Genomic DNA, 25296 nt, shown 5'->3' on the forward strand with positions numbered 1-25296 from the left:
AATATATATTACTATATACAGTGATTAAATTCATGCTTATTTTACTTCTTACTTTTTTGTAAGCCAAGTTAGTGTACACCTGGGAGTAAAGAACAGAAGGGAGATAAAACTGACGCGGCCCGCCTTACCATATGATTATACATGCTTTGCAGACGGTACTTCATTTGAATAAGAAGTATTTGTCTGATGTACAATTATCGCGTATAAAATAACCTATCCTGAATATTTGAAGTACCGTCTGCACAGCATGTATATAATCATATGGTAGGGCGAACCGCTTCAGTTAAAATTCCCTTCTATTCATTAATCATTGGTGTACACTGTAAATTCCGGTTCATTTTAAGTACTTATTTTGATGAATGAATGATGCCCTCCAAGTGAAATTTCAGTGAGAATAAAATATCAATATCATGTCACCCAAAATCATTTGAACGTACAAGAAATCCCATCAGAACCCCATCTTCTTTTAATTCTCGCCCCCCCCCCTCTCCCAACCCCACCCCGCCCTCCTTGTGGAACTTGTGCAAGACAAGACTGGTCGACTTTTTCAAAAATAATTACGAGAAAAAAGAACCACGGAGCGCTCTGAAAAGTCATGACTATTATATAATTCTCCCTTCTTTCAATGCCACTCTGCACTATCTATTTCCCTGTATCTCCCCCCTCCCCCTCTTTAACCCCTGTTGTTACCCTGCTATAAGTCATGTAATCACATCTTTGCATGTAGACCATAAAATAATGTATTAAAAAAATATTTGAAAAAAAAACTTAATTAAGATTATTACGTTGCAGAGGAAGTAGATGAACGGGTTGTAGCAAGAGTTGGACATCGCCAGCCAGTGGGAACAGAACCAGATAATGTTGATGTAAGGATAACTTAAATAAAACTTAAATTAGTACTACTTGTATAATATATATGTATTCTATTGAATGTAACTATGAGCCCTGAATGAATCCATTAACAAAATCTGAACGTTAATGACGGGGTTTTCATGTTATTGATGTTTTTTATCATTCCAACAATATTCTTGCATAGCGGGATCTCTTTGAATACATTGTAAAACAAAAACAAACAAATATTTCGCGAATTTTATTAAATAGAATTTCGTGGGTTTTCAGAATTTTCAGAAATCGAATTTTGTTAGAGGAAAATTTTTGAAAATTCGATCATCCATAAATCTTTTCTGGGGTCACGCAAGGTCACACGAAAAATTTTGGCCCGATCAGTTTAGCCATTTTGACGTTTATTGGATACAAACAAACAACCAAACACCCAGACATGTAGCGTATATATATATATACTAGGCTTTAAGGGCGCTTCGCGCCCATCTTCTATTTCATGTGTGAACGTGTTCTCATTGTAAAAACAAAGAAGAAAAGAATTTCGCGGATTTTATGAAAAAAAATCGCGGATTTTCAAGATTTTAAACAATTTTACAGAACTAAAAACTTTTAAACACAAATTTTTAAAATTTTGATCATTCATAAACCTTCCCTGGGGTCACGTAAGGTCCCACACAAAATTTGGGCCCGATCGGTTCAGCCGTTTTGACGTTTATTGGATACAAACAAACAGACAGACAGACAGACAAGCCAAATTTATATATAGATTCGGACTGAATTGGTGTTTCACCCACAATATCACGGATACCTTTTACTTCAAGAATATTGTTCTCATTTTTAAAACATATCTCAATTAAACCCAGATTTGATATCGGATTTGATATTTTTGATTTAAATGATTTAAAACCCGAAACTATTTTAAGTTTGTGACGGGATATATAAAATTGCTTATTCAGTAAACCGACTTTCAGTCCTCTATTCAATATTTTATCAAATAAGCAACAAAAAAATCTTTTTTTATATAAAGATAAGTATTGTAGGCTTTAAAAAAACTTTTCGGTTTTTAAAAATCTAAATATTCTTTTAAACCCCTCTTTTATTTTTTGAGTGCAAGTAAATAACTAAAAATATACGTTTAATCCAATTAAAGAAAGAAATGAAGATCTAGGAAAAATGAAAAAATAAAGCATTATGCAGCACATGGTATTTATCCATCAAACATTATACATATTTGATATACATAAATATATCATATATATATACTTATATATCTATATAGAATATATATTTGGGTTGTCTGCTGATTTCTTTTGCTTGCTGCATCTAATGAATGTCTAAACGGTTGAACCGAGAAAGACCTCCAAGAAGTTCTCTAGCCTGTCAGAACTCAGATGTCAAAACCGTCAAAAAATTAAAATTCACAAAAAAAACACGGAAAAATCCTAAGAAATTGGTCTGTTAGCCATGTTCACGCACCTCTGACCCTTTAGTAAAAGTAAATTCAACCTAAAGTCTGACCGCGTCAACCTTGTTGCACCGGCTAGACCTATTGAGTGTCTGCTTTATTTACCCTATGTCCGGGCGATACAGTACAAACTGGGACCGGAAAGGTTGACCCGGCTCGGAAATTCAAATGTACTACTGCTACCCGTGTGTTTATTCTATATCTAAACTCTTAACTAATTTGTTTTTAATCAATGCGTATATTCAGATATATTAAATCCATCCATACGTACAAACAAGATTTCATAGCTTGTAGGCAAATTATCTACTCTAAGTTATCTATATCTCTTTTTTACAGAATCATCATCATTTTCTATGGTTTGATTTTTAGTAAAATTTTCTACACATTGCAAATTTCCTTGCACTTGAAAAATTGGAAAAAGGAAAATCGCAAATATATTAAAAAAAATTCAAAATATCTCTGCACTGCAAAGCTTTGCATATCTTACAAAGATAAAAAAGATAATTCATTGTCGTACCAACTGATTTTCTAAAATTTAGGAGTTAGATGAAAAAAAAACCTAAGATAAGAGCTCCCAGGCCTTAAAAGCTAATTTTTCTTGAAACTAATTAGTTTCTACAATTAAGATAAGAACTCAGCTCCCGGAGTGAAACTAGTTTCTAGTTTTGGGGATTAGTCAAACATGATTTCTTTTATAATTGAAGATGTAAAATGAAGACTAAAGACGACAGGAGCGGGAAAGTTGTGCAGGGTAACTGTCAGAACCAAGCTTACTTTACTGCAGGTGAATAGATCACAGAATCATTCGATTGGATTGGATCAATGTATTCTCTTTGGATTACGTTCAGATTATGTTTTGTTGGATGACGTAATAAAGTTGTTCTTTTTGAAAGATCGCAAAAAGCAAAAGACAGCTGTTTTCAAAGGCTCAAAAAGACTGTTGGCGTAATTTGGATCTCTGTGCTCGACGAACTCAATAAGGTTTAAAGGGTATAATTCCCTCTTTGCATGGAGGATCACTTAAAATCACGTGTACTGTTCCTTTAAGTACAAAATCGCTTTTAGCTAAAAGTTTTTACTGTAAAATCGAGTTCAAACGTTGTAAATAAGAGTTATGTCAAAGAAAAGTCTGATGATAAAACTACTTACTAGTTGATGTTAGGGAACACTGTCATGAGAACGTTGTATATGTGTAGAGGTAACCAAGCCAAGGAGAACATCAACACCACAACCATCAACATCTTGATCACCTAGTTCATATTTATATCTTATTCATCCATATGTTTTATTTATTTTTTCTCTCAATTGCGTTTGCCCTCGCGGTTAAAAAATGAGGAAAATGATATTAGTAGTGTTTCTAAATCCTGTTCGGCAAACCTAATTAATTAAGATTTTTCAGTAGATTGAGATTAAATGAAATTGGGTTGCTTGAGGGGAGGAAGGCCAGCCACAATTTGTCGTTGGGGCCACACATTTACTGGTCTCAGCCACCTCAAAGTATTCGTCCCTCCCATATTATTTTTTAAGTGTCAAATAATCTTGCCATATTAGAGCATAAATGAGTTATATTGAATTTTTGTAAATTAAAAAAAAGTTTCAATTGAATTAAAGTTTCAAGTTTTATATATTCCTAGTATTATTATAAGTTCATATAACTTCAATCAAATTTTGATAATTAAAAATAATATCGAAAGGCAGAGGGTATATGGCAAATATTTTTTATTTTATATCATGAAGTTAGGCTTAACGTAGGCAAAAGAGATATAATTTTTATCTAAATAAAGTACCATTTTCAGAGATTCGAAGATTTCGACATTATTCTAACCTATACCAAATATCATACTCTAACTGTCAAGATTTGAGAAAAATAGTTTGATTTCGTACGAGAACTTGTTGTGGCATTTCCCCACTCATTGATGCAGTTTTATGAAGGTGACACTTCCAAATTTATAATCATAAATTTGTAACTTCAAAGTTACATCTTTGTTTAATACTTTCAAAGATTGATTCCTTCATTTGCAGTATTTTTTAGCAGTTTTGTGTTAACTTGAAAGAATATGTTTACCCCGCCATACTGACTAATATAACGACACTTTTTTTGAAAAATTTGTGTAAGAAAGTGCAGATAATAAAATAAAACCAATTATATGTCACAAAATCTGGAAGATGTTTATGTAAAAATACTTTTTTTTGATATTTAAGCATCAAGGGATTTACGCGTTCAGGTTCTATTGTACAATAGTTAAAACCTTACGCGTGCATACGTTCACCTTAACGCAGTACAGTCTTAAAGAAATTTTGGTATTTGTTTGTAAACTAAACTTGTACTGCAGAATTTTGTTATCTGATTAAGGAAGATTATTTTAATTTTCAATTTGTGATATTTAAAAGGAAAATATTTACGATTGATACGATTCACACTTTCAGGTAAACATGTGAGCTCTGATGTGACAAAAGTTTTCGAGTTTTTGTTAACAATTTTTTATTTTATGAAATTTGTTTGTTTCTAATTTCTAACCTTTTTCTTGTTATTTGTGACGGCTCTGTCTCTTTCGATCTGTGCTGTACCAGGAGTCCTACTACCCCACAGAACTACAGCCATTCTAGATACATACATATATTCATATATTTACTATATATATTCGCCCATTCATTATATATATTCACACATTCATTATATATTCACCCATTCATTATATATTCACCCATTCATTATATATTCACACATTTATTATATATTCACCCATTCATTATATATTCACACATTCATTATAACAATTCACCCATTCATTATATATTCACCAATTCATTCACCTATACATTCTTTTATTCATACATTCATTATCATTCTAGACACATTCATACAAGGGAATACTCTAGATACATTCATACATTTATACATTGATTATTATTCTAGAAACATTTATAGATTTATAATCTTTCTTATTACATTCAAACATTCATTACCATTCTAGATACATTCATACATTTATAGAATTATAATCTTTTTTTATTACATTCATACATTCATTACCATTCTAGATACATTCATACGTTTATAGATTCATAACCATTCTAGATACAGTTATACATTAATAGATTCACTCTCAATGTTGTGTAAACTGATACTCTAAGATTACCTGATGTACGCGAAGCTGATAAGTACAACAGGAATGAAGTACTGTACTAGACAGAGTAGGTTCATGTACCAGATAAACACTGTGTTGTTGATGTTGAATGGCAAGCATTGTACAAGGTTATCACGCATGTACTGCAAAATGAAAATAAAACCTTTTGTACACGTACTGTAATGTAGTGAGTGTAATCTGTATATATAGGATACAAATGTTATGTTCCCATGAAAAAAACGTGTCAAACTTTACAGACGACTGCACAAACTACAAATTACAATGTACATATGTCTGTAGAGAATAGAAAAAATTTAAGGACTTGTTTTTTAAATCTTTTGCAATAAACTTTTTATGAAACCAAATATGAACGGAAAACATAGAATTGAGTTGATTGGAAGTTCCTACTTTATCATTCTTTCTGTTCCTCCAGCCAATCTTGACAATCAAACCAAACCTTGGATCCTTGTCATCTCATTAGACTAGTTCTCCTTCAACAACCTTTCTTGATATTTTAAAACTGTTTCTCCACATATTCTCCACTCCTATACACCACTTCTCCACTCCTATACACCACTATACTACTCTCTATGTGCTCTAAGGTGAGATGTTTAGTTTGAGGTAGCGCCTATGTACACACGCCCCACCGGCGTACATTTGAATATCCTAGCTGTGCCAACCTTTGCAGTCCTACTTTGGAGTGTATCGCCAATTTACAATTACTAAAGCAGCAGAGGAGTGTGTGTACAAGGCCTGTACTATTGATTAATCCAAAAGAGCATTATTAGAGGTATTCAAAAGGAATTAACTCAGTCCGTCCCAAATAGCTGCTGTCAAGTACAATAGATGGCAACAGAAAAATAGCATTAAAGTAAATATTTCTAGGGTTATTATAGGTTTACTGCTCAATTTCTAAAGCCAGCTAATTTTTTTAAAAACTTAGACTTCTAACTTTTTGAAACAGTAATACCTTATTCGAATTTTACAAAAAATCATTTGGATTACCTTGTTTTAAATGAAAAAGTGTAAAAACAGAAATAAAGAACATATAAAATTGCACTAATTTCACTTAAAGATAAGCACTTTAGTCTAAAAATATCACTTTTATTTATAGTTTTGTCAGACAGAAAATTTGAGTTGACACTTATGACGTTTAAACATCTGTACTGAAAGTGTACGCATTCTGTGTTGCCGTCTATTGTACTTGACAACCTATAAGGTCCGTCTGACCGGAATAATACGGATTAGTTATTTCTGAAGGGATTTGCTCAATAAAAGTTATACCTTAGCTACCTGCATTCTTACCCCTCACATCTAAACTATTATATTCCTCCTCCATAATCCCAAATCCATTTCCTCCTCCCCCCCCTCCCCTCTGCCCCCAGCTCTGATGGATGGATATATAAAAGATTGATGGAGCTTGATAGGCTTCTTAAAAGAAGGAAGGGAAGGTGTATGAGGATGGTTTGAAAGATAAAAAGATAATAAAAGATAAAGAAAATATCCTGGGTTAAAAAAGATATTTCATCAAAACTCACCCAAACCCGTAAACTTGTTTCTACAATCAACTTTGTATAATATGAGTAGTACCCTCCTCTACTCTGTATACAAAACACAAGTTTATATAAAAGTGGTATTCATCTCTATACTCTAGTTCCATAACCTACTCTGTACCCTACTATAGTACCTACCTCTACTCTGTATCCTACTAGTGCCTACCTCTACTCTGTATCCTACTAGTACCTACCTCTACTCTGTACCCTACTAGTACCTACCTCTACTCTGTAACCTACTAGTACCTACCTCTACTCACTAACCCTACTTGTACCTACCTCTACTCTGTACCCTACTAGTACCTACCTCTACTCTGTACCCTACTAGTACCTACCTCTACTCTGTACCCTACTAGTATCTACCTCTACTCTGTATCCTACTAGTGCCTACCTCTACTCTGTATCCTACTAGTACCTACCTCTACTCTGTACCCTACTAGTATCTACCTCTACTCTGTACCCTACTAGTACCTACCTCTACTCTGTATCCTATTGGTACCTACCTCTACTCTGTACCCTACTAGTACCTACCTCTACTCTGTACCCTACTAGTGCCTACCTCTACTCTGTACCCTACTAGTACCTACCTCTACTCTGTACCCAACTGCCATAGGTATGGCTAAGATAGTGCTGACTACCCAGATACCCAGAATTATTCCTAATACATCAAACATTAAAAAAATAATATGATAGATTTTATAATTTTGTTGCATTAAAATTTATCATATTAAGGAATTTAACCATTTCTTAATTATAAATGTTTAATGCTCCTTTTGTCTTGAATTTGCTGGCATGGCTCTTCAATGGGTAGATAATGGCTCTAAACAAAACAAAATTAATAACCTGGAAAATAATAATATCATAAAAATAATTCTAGAAGTATATTAAGGTTAGTTGGAAGATATTAGGTTTATCACGAATGGTAAAGGCTATTTCTCATATATCCGGTATTATAATAGAATAACTAATTCATAAACCTTTATGAACATGATATTCAATATGTCTCAAATGAATCCGAAAGAAGTTTTCCACAACACTGCATACTCAGTTCAACTACCTTACATAGCCGGTCACTCCCTTTAAGGTTAAATTAAAGAATAAGAAACACACTTGAGTCTAAATTTTATTTTCTCTCTTTAAAAATGAAAATGCTTACTTGGCACAACGGAATTTAGATTAAACATTGAACAAGCATGGGAAATTTAATTCAAATTGCTTTGAATTCAAGTAAGGGCGCTATTTAAAATTAAGAAAATGTGGATCAAATAAGGTTTTGCCCAACAAAATTAACATGAGTCAGAATTGAATACAATTTTAAATGGAACAAACCATATTTGAGCCGCGTCTCAAATTTATTTAATTTCGGCCTCTGAATTATGTTTTTAAGCTTCTAAAGAGCAACATTTAATGATCATGAGAATAAAAGAGAGAATAATCATTATCTTTATTTCTATGACTATTAATATCATTATATTTGCTTTTATCCCAAGTATGTTTTTTTCTTTCATATTTTTTATTGTTAAATTGTATTAGTCAAAAAATACATTAAGATTGAAGAAAACACGGCAATTTTATCTGTAAAAAGCTAAACAGGAGCTCTCAAAGATACATATTTTAATAATTAATAACAAGACAGTTTTTGACCTTTTTCTACATATGATGATAATTGTGTTGATCAAGAGAAAAGAGTAGTATGTTACTTTTTATTCACTCTCCGAAAAATTAGAACCGAGGGAAATTTTACCCCCTCGCCTTCGGGTTTATCTTTGAATCCCGTTAAAATGACATTACTTTGTGAAGAGCTGATTTTAACATGGAACTGGATAAATACTGGATAAATTTTAGATTAGAGGGTTTCAATGAAAGTTTTTGCTTACCATAAAAAAACCCAGCAATTTTAAAGGAATATATCATTTTCTTTGCAAAAAAAGGCAAAACTCAACTTGAAAAACGTTTTGATTAACTCAATTTACTCAATTAACTCAATACGATAATAACAATAATTATGGTTAATGATTGTCAATGAAAGTAATTATTACTGCAATAATAATGATAACAACTGTACCTGTATCTATCGACTGCTATGGCTGTAAGCGTGAATATACTCGCATTAACACTAACACTCTGAACAAATTATTATGAATTTTTAAACGATGTTTTTATTTTATTTTAACGATAAGTATGCCCCAAGGAAACATGGTTCAAATATCTTTGTTTGAACTGTCTGATGTACAAACGCCGCGTATTTGTATCAAGGTATATGTGTATAGAAGAAGGAAGAAAAAGTAGACTGTATAACACAAAATAAAAACTTATTTTGGGATTTTGGGTTTATTTGATCCATAGTGAAGGAAAAAATCACAGTATTTTGTTAATAATTTGTTTCAATTTTGGTGATCAATGTAGATAAGAATAAAAAAAAATGACAGTTAAAGTTATTGTTGTAAACTACCCTTTTAGTTGTTTATTTAGATATAAACACAAAATGAAATAAAACACAACGTAAATATGAAATAATACTTGATTGCAATAAAACATGTATAATGTAACGTCAAACTAGAAATACGTTAAGCAATAAAGAATTCCCTTGGTATGAATTTACAACAACTGTTTACGAGAAACTGGAGTTCATTTAAATTATAAATGTTTTAAACGACTTTTCAAATATAGACTTTTAATATTTTTGTTGATGTCTTTAATTTAACTTAATTTTAATTTAACTTAGAAATAATACAAATAAATATCAATTGTATGATAAAAAATAGTTAAAAATCTAACACTAGGACCGAACTAAAAAAATCAAATTAAATAGTTTTTTTTTGTACATTTGAACTGTTATTTTGTTCATTTGAACTGTTATTTTGTTCATCTGCCCGAGCAACCAACTACGTCGGGTCAACAAACATTTAAGTCAGATTAGGTCGGACTACGTCGGAATACGTCAGATTACATGATTGGTCTTAATGTGACTAGTCTCGATTTAAGTCAGATTAGGTCGGATTACGTCGGAATACGTCAGACTACATAATTGGTCTTAATGTTGCTAGTCTCGATTTAAGTCAGATTAGGTCGGATTACGTCGGAATACGTCAGATTACATAATCGGTCTTAATGTTGCTAGTCTCGATTTAAGTCAGATTAGGTCGGATTACGTCAGAATACGTCAGATTACATAATTGGTCATAACATGACTAGTCTCGATTTAAGTTAGATTAGGTCGGATTATCTAGCTGCTCTTTACATGACCAGTCCCATTAAGTTGGATTAGGTCAGATTAGGTCGGGTTAACTAACTTGTCTTAACTGGTTATGAAATACCTGCGTACTGCGTTATTTTACTGTTTCCAATGATTTATGAAGTAAACTATCAGATTAGTTACTTAACTCTTGTTTTTGATTGTCTGTTATTTGAACCTGTAGACTGTACAGTGTACAGTGCTCAGAGTACTGTTCATTGTACAGCACACACCACATTAGATGATATACATTCAATGAATCATGGCTTTCTATATTTTCTTAGAGAGGATTAGAAATTAGTCTTCAAGAACAAGATTAAAAAAGCTAAATAAGTAACATGACCTAACCAGCAATTTTAAGAGTTCAAGGAATTGTATTTGTCCGAATTAAAAAACTTGAAATTATGTTTGATATTTATAATTTTTCCTTTCATTTCTATACAAAAAAAGAAGAAAAAAATTAACAGACTGTGTTGAGAAAATATTATTTTTATGAATAACAGAACTGTCATATGAAATTTAATAAAAATTATTTATTATTAACAATATAAACTCATATCCGTTCGCAACAATAAATTCATATCAGTGCTCTCAACACTCAAAACATTTGCAACGCTCGGAACACTCTCACCACTTTAAGCACTATGAACACTTTCAATGCACTTAACGATTTCAATCATTCTCACGCTCTAAACACTCTCAACACTCTCAAGGAATCTACGCTTTACGCTCACTTAAAGTTCTTAACGCTCTTAACGCTTTTAACACTCTGAAGGAATCAAAGCTTTACGCTCACTTAAAGCTCTTAACGCTCTTAACACTTCTAACATTCTCAAGGAATCAAAGCTTTACGCTCACTTAAAGTTCTTAACGCTCTTAACGCTCTTCACTCTCAACACTCTCAAGGAATCAACGCTTTACGCTCATTTAAAGTTCTTACTGCTCTTAACGCTCTTAACACTCTCAACATTCTTAGTGCTTTAAACGAACTTAACACTTTCAACGCTCTCATTGCTCTTAACACATTTAATGCTCTCATCAACTCAATGCCATCAAAGCTAAGAATGTATTTAATATTTGCAACGCTCTAAACCAAGGTTGTATAATAAGGTGGGTTACTCTTGATGCACTCCAATGTACGGAAAATGTCGTCTCCTTAGATATATGGATAAAAACCTAATATGACGTCACTTATTATGTAGGTGATCATGACGTCATATTAGATTTTTATCCATATATTTTAGGAGACGACATTTTCCGCACATTGGAGCGCATCGAGAGTAACCCACCTTATTATACAACCTTGCTCTAAACACACTTAACAATTTCACCACTCCCAGCACTTTCATTGCTATCAATTCACTTCACACTTTAAATACTCTCGATGCAATCAAATTCTCAACACTTTAAACCCACAAGAGTAGAAAAGAACAAAATCCTAGGATTATTAAAGAGGGAAAGGATGTGTGCGTATATCAGTTTATGGAGCGCATGCATACCATATCAGAATCTATAAACTCTTCATGTGATATTTTCAACTAACTTGATCTCTGAAATAACAACTGTTTTTGGGAAATATTTTGCTACACTTTATGTTTTCTGGTCAAGGAATATACAACCCCAGATGCACAAGAAACCTCAAAACTAGAAATCAAAAAAGCAAAATGTATTTTTATTGGAAAGAAATATGCTTACAATGAGAATTATTATTTCAAGTGGTTGACATTGATAAAACGACATTTTTCTGTTAATGTAGGTTAAGCTTTATTATACATAATAATATTTAAGACCTATGCAGTAAAAGTCATATAGCATGTGTGAGCACTGGGTTGGTTTATATTCGTCCCTATATCAATTTTTGTGTACTATAGTTTGAACCAAGATAATCCTTTGAAAGGAATATAGTAATTTAATTTTGTAATCGGATTAGGCAGACCTCAGTTTCCACCCGGCGCGGCCCTAGACTCTAAATACTTTAGATACTAAGATTTAGATAATTCTGTGATGTTAGTCATCATATTTTTTGGACAGCCTCGACTTTAAAGTGTTGCAAAGCCTTGGCCTTTGGTTTTATCTCCCCAACTTAATTATACTTTTCTTAGCCCTAGGCATTTACATTTTTATATTGTAAGCTGCTTGTTTCTACCTCAACCAGGAGTAATCGGTAAATTACTGCACAATTTTTACGTGAGAGCGTGCACATCTTGGTTTGCAGAATTCTTTTCAAAAAGATTTTCCTATCGATAGAGCTTATTTAATTTTTTCTTTGACACTTAAATATTCTAAATAATAGATAGTTACGACTGTAAGGACACTAGCCATACAATTGATAATATTTATCCAGATACTAGACATTACACAGACAATAGAAACACTAGACATTAGACACTGTATTAATCAAGATACTAGACCATAGACATTACACAGACAATATAATTAGACATTTAACACTATAGACACTATATGAAACTAGAATCTAGAGAGACAAGAGAAACTAGATATTGAAAACTAGACACTAGCCACTAGACATTAGACATTTGAAACTAGAGGCTTTGGACACTATACATAAGAGAGACACTACAAACTATACACTAATAACTATACACTAGAAACTAGACACTAGAAATTAGACACTAGAAACTAGACACTAGAAACTAGACACTAGAAACTAGACACTAGAAACTAGACACTAAAAACTAGACACTAGAAACTAGACACTAGAAACTAGAAACTAGAATCTAGAAACTAGAAACTAGACACTAGTAACTAGACACTAGAAACTAGACTCTAGAAACTAGACACTAGAAACTAGATGAAATTAGATGAAACTATATCCGAGACACTAAACACCAAACTAGACAAATAGACACTTATAGATACTAGACAATAGACATTGGAAATTATACACTAGACACTAGATTCCAGACCTTTCGCACCAGACACCATAAACTAGACACATGAAGACACTAGAGAGTGTAAACAGCATATATATATATTATGTATGTTTAAGAGATAAACTGAAATTATCCTGCACAGGGCTACAGGTTTATTTATGTTTGCTATATAAACTTCATATTTGTATTTTCTTTCAGAAATTTTACTTCTTAAACAACAAAAGATTTAGGTTTTTATAGTATTTCTAATATTTATTTGAAATATTTAGTATCATATTTTTACTAATAAGTTAAAAATAATATTCTGCTGATACTTGTTATATTTGTTTAAATATTGATATCCTTCAAATTTGAACTGTTTATTTTTTGCAACTGTTCTAAAAATAATTCTTTTCAAAGTTTGTATTTAGACTTGAGATGCTTCACATGTTTATTCTAGCCTCGCTTCAACTATTCCAACATTTATGTATATTATTGAAAACCATTATCTTAGAGTTCCAGAGTTAAACATTTTATTTTTCTAAAAGGTTTTGAAAATTTAAAAATACATTTTAAATTAAAACTATTATTGGCCCTAAAAATAACCATTTTCCAACAACTATTATGATTTTAATACAATTGTAGCGTTTTGTATCAACAAATAATTTTACAAAATCTCTTTTCTTTATGTCAAAACATAATCCGAGATGATTTATTTTTGCAACTATAGTAAAGCTTGACAATGAAAAGGTTAAATCTAAAAAAAATATCTAAAATTGTTGTAAGTAAAGCGGGCCCGTTAGTGGGGGTAGGGTGAAGGGGGGGGGGTTAAAGGGTGACTAGGAAAAATAAATTTCTAGATAAATGCGAAAAATCTTAATAACCTGTAAAAGCGACTCAACTCGAATTCGCAACTTATGAATTTTAGAATTTTTTGCCATTTTTTACGATTGTTGGTACTTTTTTTAGATTTTCCAATAACACAGTTATGCCATTTTTTAAATCATATAACAAGGGTAGAGTTCTAAAAGTCAACGAAAAAACTTTTCTCTCCTGCAGTAGTCTAATAAATATCTTAAAGCCGTTGTGTATCGTGAACACAAAAGCATATAATGTTTATATTATCATAAAAAAATATTTTACAAAGGAACTGAATCTTTGCCACAAACTCAAATTTTCGAATCCCCATATCTTTGCAACCTGATGGTTTAAACCTTTGTTATTTTAAACTTTGTGTATTTGATCTAACCGAATTCATAGTTTGAAATATCTATATATAAATATATACAAATATAAAGATCTATAGACATTGGGTTGCAAAGATATATGGATTAGAAAATCAGAGTTTGTGACAAAGACTCTCTCTCTGCTTTCTAATTCCTTCCTGTAATTTTAATCATAAAACATTAAGAAAAATGAGGGATTTGATTATTTTGACAGTAAAAGTTGATTTAATGATATATTCTATATAATGATATATTATATATTTTAATGATATATTTTAATAATTGAATGATATATTTGAATGATATATTTTAATGATATATTCTAAGAAATATAATTCCTTTAACTTGGAAAAGTTAAAACTAAAAGCAAACTGTTTAGTTGCAGATATCCTATCAATACCAAAATGCAAAATTTTTGATAAAAATTAGACACAATTTTTATAGTAAATATCTTTTTATATAATTTTTTCTGGTTGTATACCCCTCCATCTATTCTTGAATAATTCTTGGCACGGGCCTTGATTTAAACAATATTACATATATTCTAAATTCCTTTTATAAAGTTTGTTTTGCTTGAGATAAAACCCGGGGAACGGAAGTGGGAAAAGGGAAAGAAAAACTTTCTTTATTATCAAATATGGAAACTATTACCAAGATTGTAAATGTTTAAAGTGCATATATGCAACTCTAAATCTTAGAATTTCTACAATATATCGTTCAATTTACAGGAAGCAGGGCACAAGGAAAAATGTATCTCTAATTTGTCCCTATCAATAAAAATGTCAATAGCATTTTTGTTTTCCAAAATTATTAGTAAAATGTTTAAATGAGAAAAAAGTTCCTTCTTGTTGCATATATCAATTAAAATCGTTGATTTTTGGTTTATGTCATAGTGAGGTTATTATTATTGAGAGCAAATGGATTGTTTATGCAATTAATAATCAATAATCATCGATCATGTTTGGTTAAAGTTTTTGATCAATCTAGATATTAGTACTTTAATGAATCTTAATAAAATAACTTTGCGATTTCGGCATTTTTTACTTAATTTACCTGAATTCCTTGAATTTTATTTATAAATTTTGATTTTTGCGAAAAAAAACAAGGATCGCTGACAATGTCTCTTGTTAAAATAAATCATGATTAATTGATTGGTGTACGGTTACCTCAAAGAACGGGCAGAAAGGACACATGAAGTCGGGAAGATTCCAGCGTTGAAGCAGAGCAGCCTAAACATTGATAAATAAAAAGTTGAATAAAGTTTCAAGATTGGATCGACTCTAGAGTGTCACTACGCCTCGATTTTTCATCACGAACTCACAAATACTTTTACCTAGTCTTACATATTTTAAACACCATAAAGCACTTGTTTTTGTGCTTTAGTTGAAAAGAAATAATTGAAAAATCCTCACCAATTGCAACCTTTGGATTACGTAATTACATATATGTAACGTATTTTTTTTAATTTTCAGCTATGCACGTAAACTGATAAACTTAACAGATGATCTTGTGTAGACTTAAATCAAATAAAACTTTACATGCAGGTTTCCATCAAGATAAAAACAATCTTTAAGGATTATTTTCCAACTTCTTGAAGTAAACTTTTAAGCCTTGCTTGACTCAATCAACGACTTAAATTGCTCAAAAAAATGAAATAACTTTTATTACCTTTTCCAAGTACCTTTTTCAGGATATATTCAGATTTTAAAATTGTGTGGATTATTTTTTTTATACAAATTTGATATTTTATCAGCATAATATATACCAACGTCATTTCATCTTACAAAATCGTCTTTTTTAACCTTCTTCCTGTGTTCTTTCATCGTTTGTATTTTCCTTTCTTTATCGAACAGTCGTTATTTCCTGTTCAATTTACATTTCCTGACTTAACCTACAGGGTGTCCCAAAAAACATGGGAATTCAGTGACGAATTCGATATCGTCTTTGTTATGAATTAGCATTGTAATACCTAATTTCAAAAGCCATAAAATTATTATGTCTGCTAGAGTTTATTTTATGAAAAGGATAAAAGACTGTAAATATGTGTCTTTAATGTCTCCGCAAGATGAACAGTGAATACGGACAAGTTTACTATGTTTGTATACTGCAATTTTCTTGTTTTACTAAGTACAACCTATTGCAGTCAAAACATAAACAAACAAAATGTGAACATAGCAGACGAAACTCTTACAGATTACAGCTTTCTCAGTAGGTATCAGTATACTAAATCAAAGAATTAGTTAAAAAGACGATATCGAATTCGTCACTGAATTCCCATGTTTTTTGGGACACCCTGTATAATCATAATCTTTTTCTTTAACAACTCTTACCTTAATCTAAAATAAATAGAAAAAGTTGATTAGTACATTTACTGCCTTATTCTACATTTTAGTCTTCATTTCCATCTTTAAACTACATTTTCTGCCTTTTTTTACATTTTAGTCTTCTTTTCTCTTTAAATTACATTTCCTGTCTTTTTCTACATTTTAGACTTCCATTTCATCTTTAAATTATATTTCCTGTCTTTGTCTTTACTTTAGTCTTCTTTTCTCTTTAAATTACATTTCCTGTCTTTTTTACAATTTAATGGGCCTTTTATCTTTAAACTGCATTTCCTGTATTATTCTACATTTTAGTCGACCTTTTCATCTTCAAATTAAATTTCCTGTCTTATTCTACATTTTAGTCTTCATTTTCATCTTTAAATTACATTTCCTGCCTTATTCTACATTTTAGTCTTCTTTTCTCTTTAAATTACATTTCCTGTTTTTTCTACATTTTAGTCTTCCTTTTCCTCTTTAAACTACATTTCCTGTCTTATTCTACATTTTAGTCTTCTTTTTCATCTTTAAATTACATTTCCTGCCTTTTTCTACATTTTAGTCTTCTTTTCTCTTTAAATTACATTTCCTGTCTTTTTCTACACTTTAGTCTTCTTTTCACTTTAAATTACACTTCCCGTCTTTTTTACATTTTAGTGGGCCTTTTATCTTTAAACTACATTTCCTGTCTTATTCTACATTTTAGTCGACCTTTTCATCTTTAAATTACATTGCCTGCCTTATCCTACTTTCCCTCTAAACTCCGTAGTTTTTTATTGTTCCACTAGTAAATTGCAATATCTGTGTTTCCCAGTAATTAGTTTGGTTCTTGTCGAGATTAGGAGAAACAATTAGTTAGGTATGGTTGGACTCAGTTGGAGCTCTTCTACCAATATTCATTCGATCCAGGAAAAATCCAGGAAGCATGGATTTTTCAGCTAATTTTTTCTCATATATATAGAGGTGAAATAGCGCTAATGCTTTTAAATCCCAGGATATTGAACTCAAAATTTAAGACTTCTGAAGTAAGATTTACTAAAAATCGCAAAAAAAGTAGCATAACTGTCCGTACAGAGTTCAACTACTCTTGCTATTCAATAATTCAGACCTTAGGGTAAATGTGTGCACGGTGTTTATCGAGTTAACAAAGATAAAGGTGTAAATGTGGTTAGCCCTCTCTAATACTCTCATTTGGTTTGATTATATAAACACTGGACTTTTGGGCGCCAATTCTCTATTTTAACTTTTATATTAGTGCGGGAGGTTTCCAATACATTTTTAAAAGTTAACAAAAATTAAAAGCTTTTGGATACAGCATAAACCTTCTCTAGGGTCATGCAAGGTCCCACACAAAACTAATCTATCTATCTATCTATGTACCTGAAATCTGAAGGGTATAGAGAAGAGCCCTATGATTACATCAGCCAAGGCAAGGTTTGCTAAACCGATCAGAATTTTGTAAAATTTTGCTCAGTGGGCTGAAATCTTTATTTTCCAAGATTTATTGGTACGATCATTATTCTGGTTTGCAAGATGCCAAACACAAGGTTTATTTATTACAAAACATTAGTCAGTGCTCCGACAATAGACTTATTTAAATAAAAGAAATTACTTCTCCTTTCTCAAACTTTCTGAAAATTAGAATATCTCTTGCAAGAAAGGAAAGAAAGATAATTTAAAAGAAAAAATTTTTAAATGTCTGAAAAGTTCCTATGAAAAAGTTTGTCACCGACTGCATTCTGAAATATTGATCAAATTTATTCATAATCAATTATTTGAGAAAAATATGTATTTTATACAAAATCAATTATATATGTATGTAAATAAATCAACTATGAGTAAGGGTAAAACTTTGGGGCACTTTTTTGAAAAAATATCCAAATCCATTATGCACCAGTCTTAAAGCCTTCTTCGATACGATTATGAGGAAAATTAATAATTTTTTATTCTCAAAGTTATTTAGATTTTTTTTTTGTTTAAATCAAAACACTAATGTAAGCTAAAAATAAAAAAAATCGTCAAATAAATCAAGATTAGTATAAAAAACACTGAGTTTAGAAACACCAAAATCAGAAAAAAATCCCTTTAAAATTAAATAAAGAATAAGCAAAAAATTTTTTATAAAACAAACATTTTTTTAATATAAAAAACAGTACAATTATATGGTCGGTATTAAGTTGTTCGAGTCACGTCTTTTTAAATAAAATTCTACATGTTTTGAAAGAATTGAAAAATCGAACTCCCGAATGATCTAGATATTTTTTCATTTCGTTATTCACTGAATGAGTTTTGATTTTTTCAATTTGTTCTTTAATGAATGTTGCTTCTATTTTGTTTCTGTATATTTTTTGCTTCTTCAAAAATATTAAAAACTTGTAATGAAATAGTTTACTTTACTTAAAGAACAACATTTTTTATAATTTGTTTTAAATCTTTTAATCAAATAGAACAATAATGAAAATGATAATAATAATAATTATGATAAATAATGGTAATAATAAGAATACTAAAATTGATGCCAACAAAAATAAAAATAATAATGTTAATATTAAGATTCTTACCTCCTACTGGTAACAACTATAAAGATGACAGTCGAGTTGCCAGAGACAGACACAAGAGAAATTAGGCCATAGAACAGGGATAGTAGGATAGTTATTCCGATCTAAACATAGTAGGACAGTTATTCCGATCTAAATGTAGTAGGATAGTTATTCCGATCTAAACATGATAGTTATTTCGATCTAAACCTAGTAGGATAGTTATTCCGATCTAAACATATTAGGATAGTTTAACCGATCTAGATATAGTAGGATAGTTATTCCGATCTAAACATAGTTGGATAGTTATTCCGATCTAAACATAGTAGGATAGTTATTACGATTTAAACATAGTAGGATAGTTATTCCGATCTAAACATAGTAGGATAGTTATTCCGATCTAAACATAGTAGGATAGTTATTCCGATCTAAACATAGTAGGATAGTTATTCCGATCTAAACATAGTAGGATAGTTATTCCGATCTAAACATAGTAGGATAGTTATTCCGATCTAAACATAGTAGGATAGTTATTCCGATCTAAACATAGTAGGATAGTTATTCCGATCTAAACATAGTAGGATAGTTATTCCGATCTAAACCTAGTAAGGATAGTTATTCCGATCTAAACATTGTAGGATAGTTTAACGGATCTAGATATAGTAGGATAGTTTAACCGATCTAGATATAGTAGGACAGTTATACTGATCTTTGTATAGTATGATAATTATACCGATCTAAACATAGTAGGATAGTTATACCGATCTTAACATGGTAGGATAGTTATACTAATATATGTATAGTAGGATAGTTATACTAATCTTTGTATAGTATGATAATTATACCGATCTAAAGATAGTAGGATAGTTATACCGGTCTTAACATAGTATGATAGTTATACTAATATATGTATTGTAGGATAATTACACTAATCTATGGAAAGTAGCAGAGTTAAACCAATCTACGGATAGTAGGATATCTATATAAAAATGTATGAATAGTAGGATAGTTATACTCATCTATGGATAGTAGGATAGTTATACTCATCTATGGATATAGTAGAATATCTATACTAATCTATGAATAGTAGGATAGTTATACTCATCTATGGATAGTAGGATAGGTATACTCATCTATGGATAGTAGGATATCTATATACTAATCTATAAATAGCGGGATAGTTACACTAATCTATGCATAGTAGGATATCTATATAATAGTTTATAAATAGTAGGATATCATATACTCATCTATGGATATAGTAGAATATCTATACTAATCTATGAATAGTAGGATAGTTATACTCATCTATGGATATAGAAGAATATCAATACTAATCTATGAATAGTAGAATAGTTATGCTCATCTATGGATAGTAGGTTAGTTATACTCATCTATGGATATTAGGATATCTATATACTAATCTATAAATAGCGGGATAGTTATACTAATCTATAAATAGCAGGATAGTTATACTTATCTATGGATAGTAGGATAGTTATACTAATCTATGAATAGTAGGATATCTATATAATAATCTATAAATAGTAGGATATCTACACTATTCTATGGATAGTAGGATATCTATATAATAATCTATGGATAGTAGGATAGTTATACTAGTACATGGATGGATATTGGATAGTAGGATGTAAAGTTTATGAATAGTAGGATATCTATGGACAGTAGGATAGTTATACTTATCTATGAATATTAGGATAGTTAATAGGTATATTAGTCTTTGGATATTAGGATATAAAAATACATGAATAATTTGCACATACAACATTGTATTATACTGAGTACTGAATAAATACATATTTATATAAAAATGTTATGTAAATATATGGAAATTTGTTTCATGTCCTACAGAAAATGGGCACTTTTACCAACCAATTCTATTCACTATGGTATATATCTTAATGCTGTATTATATACGGCTGGAAATTGATATTTATATATAAACACATGTAATAATAATTTGTTTCTATGAAGAAAATAGTATATTAATATGCCTATCTATTTTCAAGGAGTTCTTCTGTTTAATTGGTGGATTTTATGTATATTCGATCATAACTCTTCAAACCCCTGACCAATAGAGATCTCGTCAGAACCCCGGGAACATTCTACAAGTTTTGCGTGGTGTCCATTATTGTCAAATTTAAAGGGGGCTGAGTTATGTAAATTTTGATCAAAGGAAATGAGTCTTTGCGACAATTTCAAATTTTAAAACCTCTATATCTTTTCAACCTGATGGTATAAACATTTGTCTTTTCCACAGTTTTAACGTTCCCCCTGTATGTAATAAATTTATACATATACGTACTTTTGAGTTATCTCTGTAAACTGTCCTAAATACCCCCCTTTCTTTCTTTCTTCTCTTCAACTGACTAGTTGACAGACAGGAATTAGATTCTGAACAAATATCTTGTCTTTCATCTTTTTATAAATTCTTTTCATCCATTCTTTCTTCAAGTTCTTTTTCTTTCTTAAAGCATTCTCCTCCCGCCGGGCCAGTATAATTTTATACCACGCATACTCTCATATTTTCTCATATTCACATTTTAACAATTAAAACCCAAAGATCGTTAGTCAACCTTTATTTCCGGAAACGTCCTGTCTCTGTCTCTTTCTCTATCCCCCCCCCCTCCCCTCTAGCTCATGTGATTCCCCAATTATTCAGCAGCATAAATCGGCAAATCACAGAACACAGAAACCAAAACTGAAAATTGTACAAGTTCTGAGCTGGGAACTTTAGAATGGATAACCTTTAATCCCGACTTCTTAATCCGAATATTTTAGTCCTTAACCCACTCCTTTTTTCTCTGTTTAGATATCCGTGCGTTGGATTTTTCCAATGAGAGTGCAAGAATATAGTTCGTAAATTGTATTGACCAATGACATCCAATAAGACCACCGCAATTTCAAAGAAATGAAGATTTTGTTGTTAGCCATTTTGTAAATTAATTGGTGAGAAAAAATATGTAATAATACGGTTGAGATTTTTAAAAACTAATTTAAGTGTATTAATAAATAAATAGGTGAGAAATTAAGTGAAGGCCCTTCCAGTCAAGAAAACGAACAAATCTGGCGTTCTTAGTATCAAATTTGTTGATCTAAATATTTAATCTCGAGACTAACATAGTCTCGAGATTATGTTAGTATCCAGATTATGTTAGTCTCGAGATTTCTGTTTCTTCTTTCCACTTCTCTTAATCTCTGTTGCTTGTTATCCTATGCGGTAAGGGCTTCCCTTGGGACTCAATAATTCTAGAATATTCCTAAAGCTTTGCATGCATATTTATGTGTACTGTACTGTACTGTACTTTACTATACATTCAATAATTCTAGAGTATTCCTAAACCTCTGTATGTATATATATATATGTGTACTGTGCTGTACTATACATTCAATAATTCTAGAGTATTCCTAAACCTCTGCATGTATATATATATATGTGTGTACTGTACTGTACTATACATTTAATAATTCTAGAATATTCCTAAAGCTCTGCATGTATTTATATGTGTACTGTACTGTACTATACATTCAATAATTCTAGAGTATTCCTAAAGCTCTGCATGTATATATATGTGTACTGTACTGTACTATACATTCAATAATTCTAGAGTATTCCTAAAGCTCTGCATGTATATATGTGTGTACTGTACTGTACTATACATTCAATAATTCTAGAATATTCCTAAAGCTCTGCATGTATATACATGTGTACTGTACTGTACTATACATCCAATAATTCTAGAATATTCCTAAAGCTCTGTATGTATATATATGTGTACTGTACTGTGCTATACATTCAATAATTCTAGATAAGACCTAAAGCTCTGCATATATACATATAATGTACTATACTAAACATTGTCGGAAATGAATGTGAGTATATACAAATAGTTTAATGGTCTGATATAATTATTTACATTTACTCTTCAGATAAGTTCAGTGAATTTGATTATAGTTCAGGTTCAGAGCGTATAAAGATTTATGTTCTAAACAGACTGCGAATTATAGAATATAAACCTTTGCTGCTTGAAGATTTGACAGGACAGGAAGTTTCTATTTGAGGGTAGTAAAACAAACAAAACATCACGTTTTAGTTAAATCAGTGGTTCAAGGTGTTAAAGGGACTGCACATGTAATTCTAAGTAACCTTCTATTTAAAGTGGGACTTCTCGATGCACAACAGTACCCTTGAAACCTTTGACTAGTCATCAAGGACATAGAACTTATTGTATTTTATATGCCTCTTATACGTTTATTGAATGGCCTTAAAATATGCGTTTACGCAAGCGTACTGTGTGACCCCATGCCATCATATTTATTCCCGGAAAACCCATAATATTCTGTTGTTAACGCGGTTTTCAATAATCCGAATGAGTATATTTATGTTCTCCCACTTTTATAAATTAAATATTAATATTCCTAAAATATAAAACAGCTTGCAAACAAAGTGTTCAGAAATAACAAGAGTTCCAGTAGATTATTAAGGAAAAGTCTGTCATCCTTCATCAGTCAAAGGTTTTATTAAAAGGCAGGTCGCTTGAAATTACTCTTACAATCTCTTAGAAATGTGTTAAAAAATTGAGTTTTTGCCACAAACTCAAATATTATAATCCCTATATCTTTGCAACCTGATGGTGTAAACCTTTTTTATTTTAAACTATTTGATCTAACATAATTCATAGTTTGAAATATTAAAAGTCTACAACTTCGGGTTGCAAAGATATAGGGATATGAAAATCAGAGTTTGTAGCTAGAACTCAATTCCTTTATCTTAAAATTACTCACCGGAGGGTCGTAAAGAGGTTCTGAGAAGTATGTTGAGTTGGTGGAGTTTGAGTAATTGGAATAATCATAATATTGATCATCATCATCATACGCAGACATTTTCTAGCAATCAGTCTTCAAATCAATCAATCCATCAATCAATCAAATATCCTCTAAGACGACTAGAAAACATTTTAAACTCTGAAGAACAAAACAATATTATTTGTCGGCCCATGACATTTTTGCTAAAACTTTCTACATTTAAAAAATGTCAATTAATAAATAGTTGTCTCTGCTGTATGCTGACATAATTCAGCTCTTTCAACCCAGTTCTCAGGCAAACTTGTAAAATTAATTTGGAACTTCTTATTTTAATAAACTAAAAGTCTGCAATGCAAATTTTTATTTATGGTGAAAATGCTTGCATAAGTTGAGAAAGTATCTAGTCTGAAAACACATTTAGATAAGAGAAATTTTAATATATTTTCCTCACAAAAAAAGGAAAAATGTGAGCAAAATTTTACATTCTCAACTTGAAATCTAATTCATTTCATTTTTCGCTATTAAATTTAAAGAAAGTAAAACAGCTGTTAAATGTCTGTTTGTGACTAATAAACGCTAAAACGACTGAACCGTTCAGGCCCTATTTGTTTTATCTCACATTGATCCTAAGGAAGGTTTATGGCAGGTCGAAGATGACAAATTGTCTCTGCACGTAAATTTATATCCTTTAATGAGGGGGGAAATCCACAAAATAGTAAATTAAATAAATAGAATTTTTACTAAAAAAGGAACGCGAAGCGCCCAGAAGCCTATATTACTTATAATAGGTTAAAATATTTCAAGATTCATATAAACGTGATTTTTGAGTTAAGAGGATTTTTATCTCTGCATCGTCGGCAAAATTTGACAACCCAATTTTCTGCCTGTTTATTTAGAATATTTTTATTTAAAGGATCAGAACCCGTAATTTACAGTGACTTTCTATTGAAAGAATGGCATGGTGGATTCGCTATCTATAAGATACCTGACGACTTATGCTGCAGAAATAGGGAAAATTGTCAAATTCAAAACAACAATATCGTTCATAAAATTGACCAAAAATAGGTTTTTACGGTAACGTCGTGAATCGGCATTACCCGTATTAAACGGAGGATCATTTGAAATTACAACTACAGTTTCCTGTATTGATGGAATCCATTTATTTCAATATTTTATTGAATTCACTAGATACATCATTTTTATATTTAATTGGAAAACATTTTATCAGTAGAGTTTCACAGAAATACTGCTGATATTTACAAGTCTGTAGAAATCATGTGCAGTTCAC

At 30.9% G+C, this 25296-nt stretch overlaps 1 protein-coding gene across 1 annotated transcript; it reads right to left on the minus strand.

Annotated features, from left to right (window-relative positions):
* Positions 1-785: 785 nt before the first annotated feature.
* Positions 786-24161, minus strand: LOC111712352 (tachykinin-like peptides receptor 99D; the record flags this gene model as incomplete). Its single annotated transcript, XM_023486933.1, is given in 12 exon segments — positions 786-876; positions 3458-3558; positions 4827-4911; positions 5449-5579; positions 7577-7647; positions 7760-7809; positions 9055-9113; positions 15490-15552; positions 18025-18083; positions 18355-18383; positions 19206-19306; positions 23988-24161. Coding segments are annotated over 12 exon segments (939 nt in total), but the record flags the coding sequence as incomplete, so codon positions are not given.
* Positions 24162-25296: the final 1135 nt, after the last annotated feature.

This window comes from Eurytemora carolleeae, unplaced genomic scaffold, assembly GCF_000591075.1.
Source record: "Eurytemora carolleeae unplaced genomic scaffold, Eaff_2.0 scaffold1266, whole genome shotgun sequence".
Lineage (NCBI taxonomy): Eukaryota > Metazoa > Arthropoda > Copepoda > Calanoida > Temoridae > Eurytemora > Eurytemora carolleeae.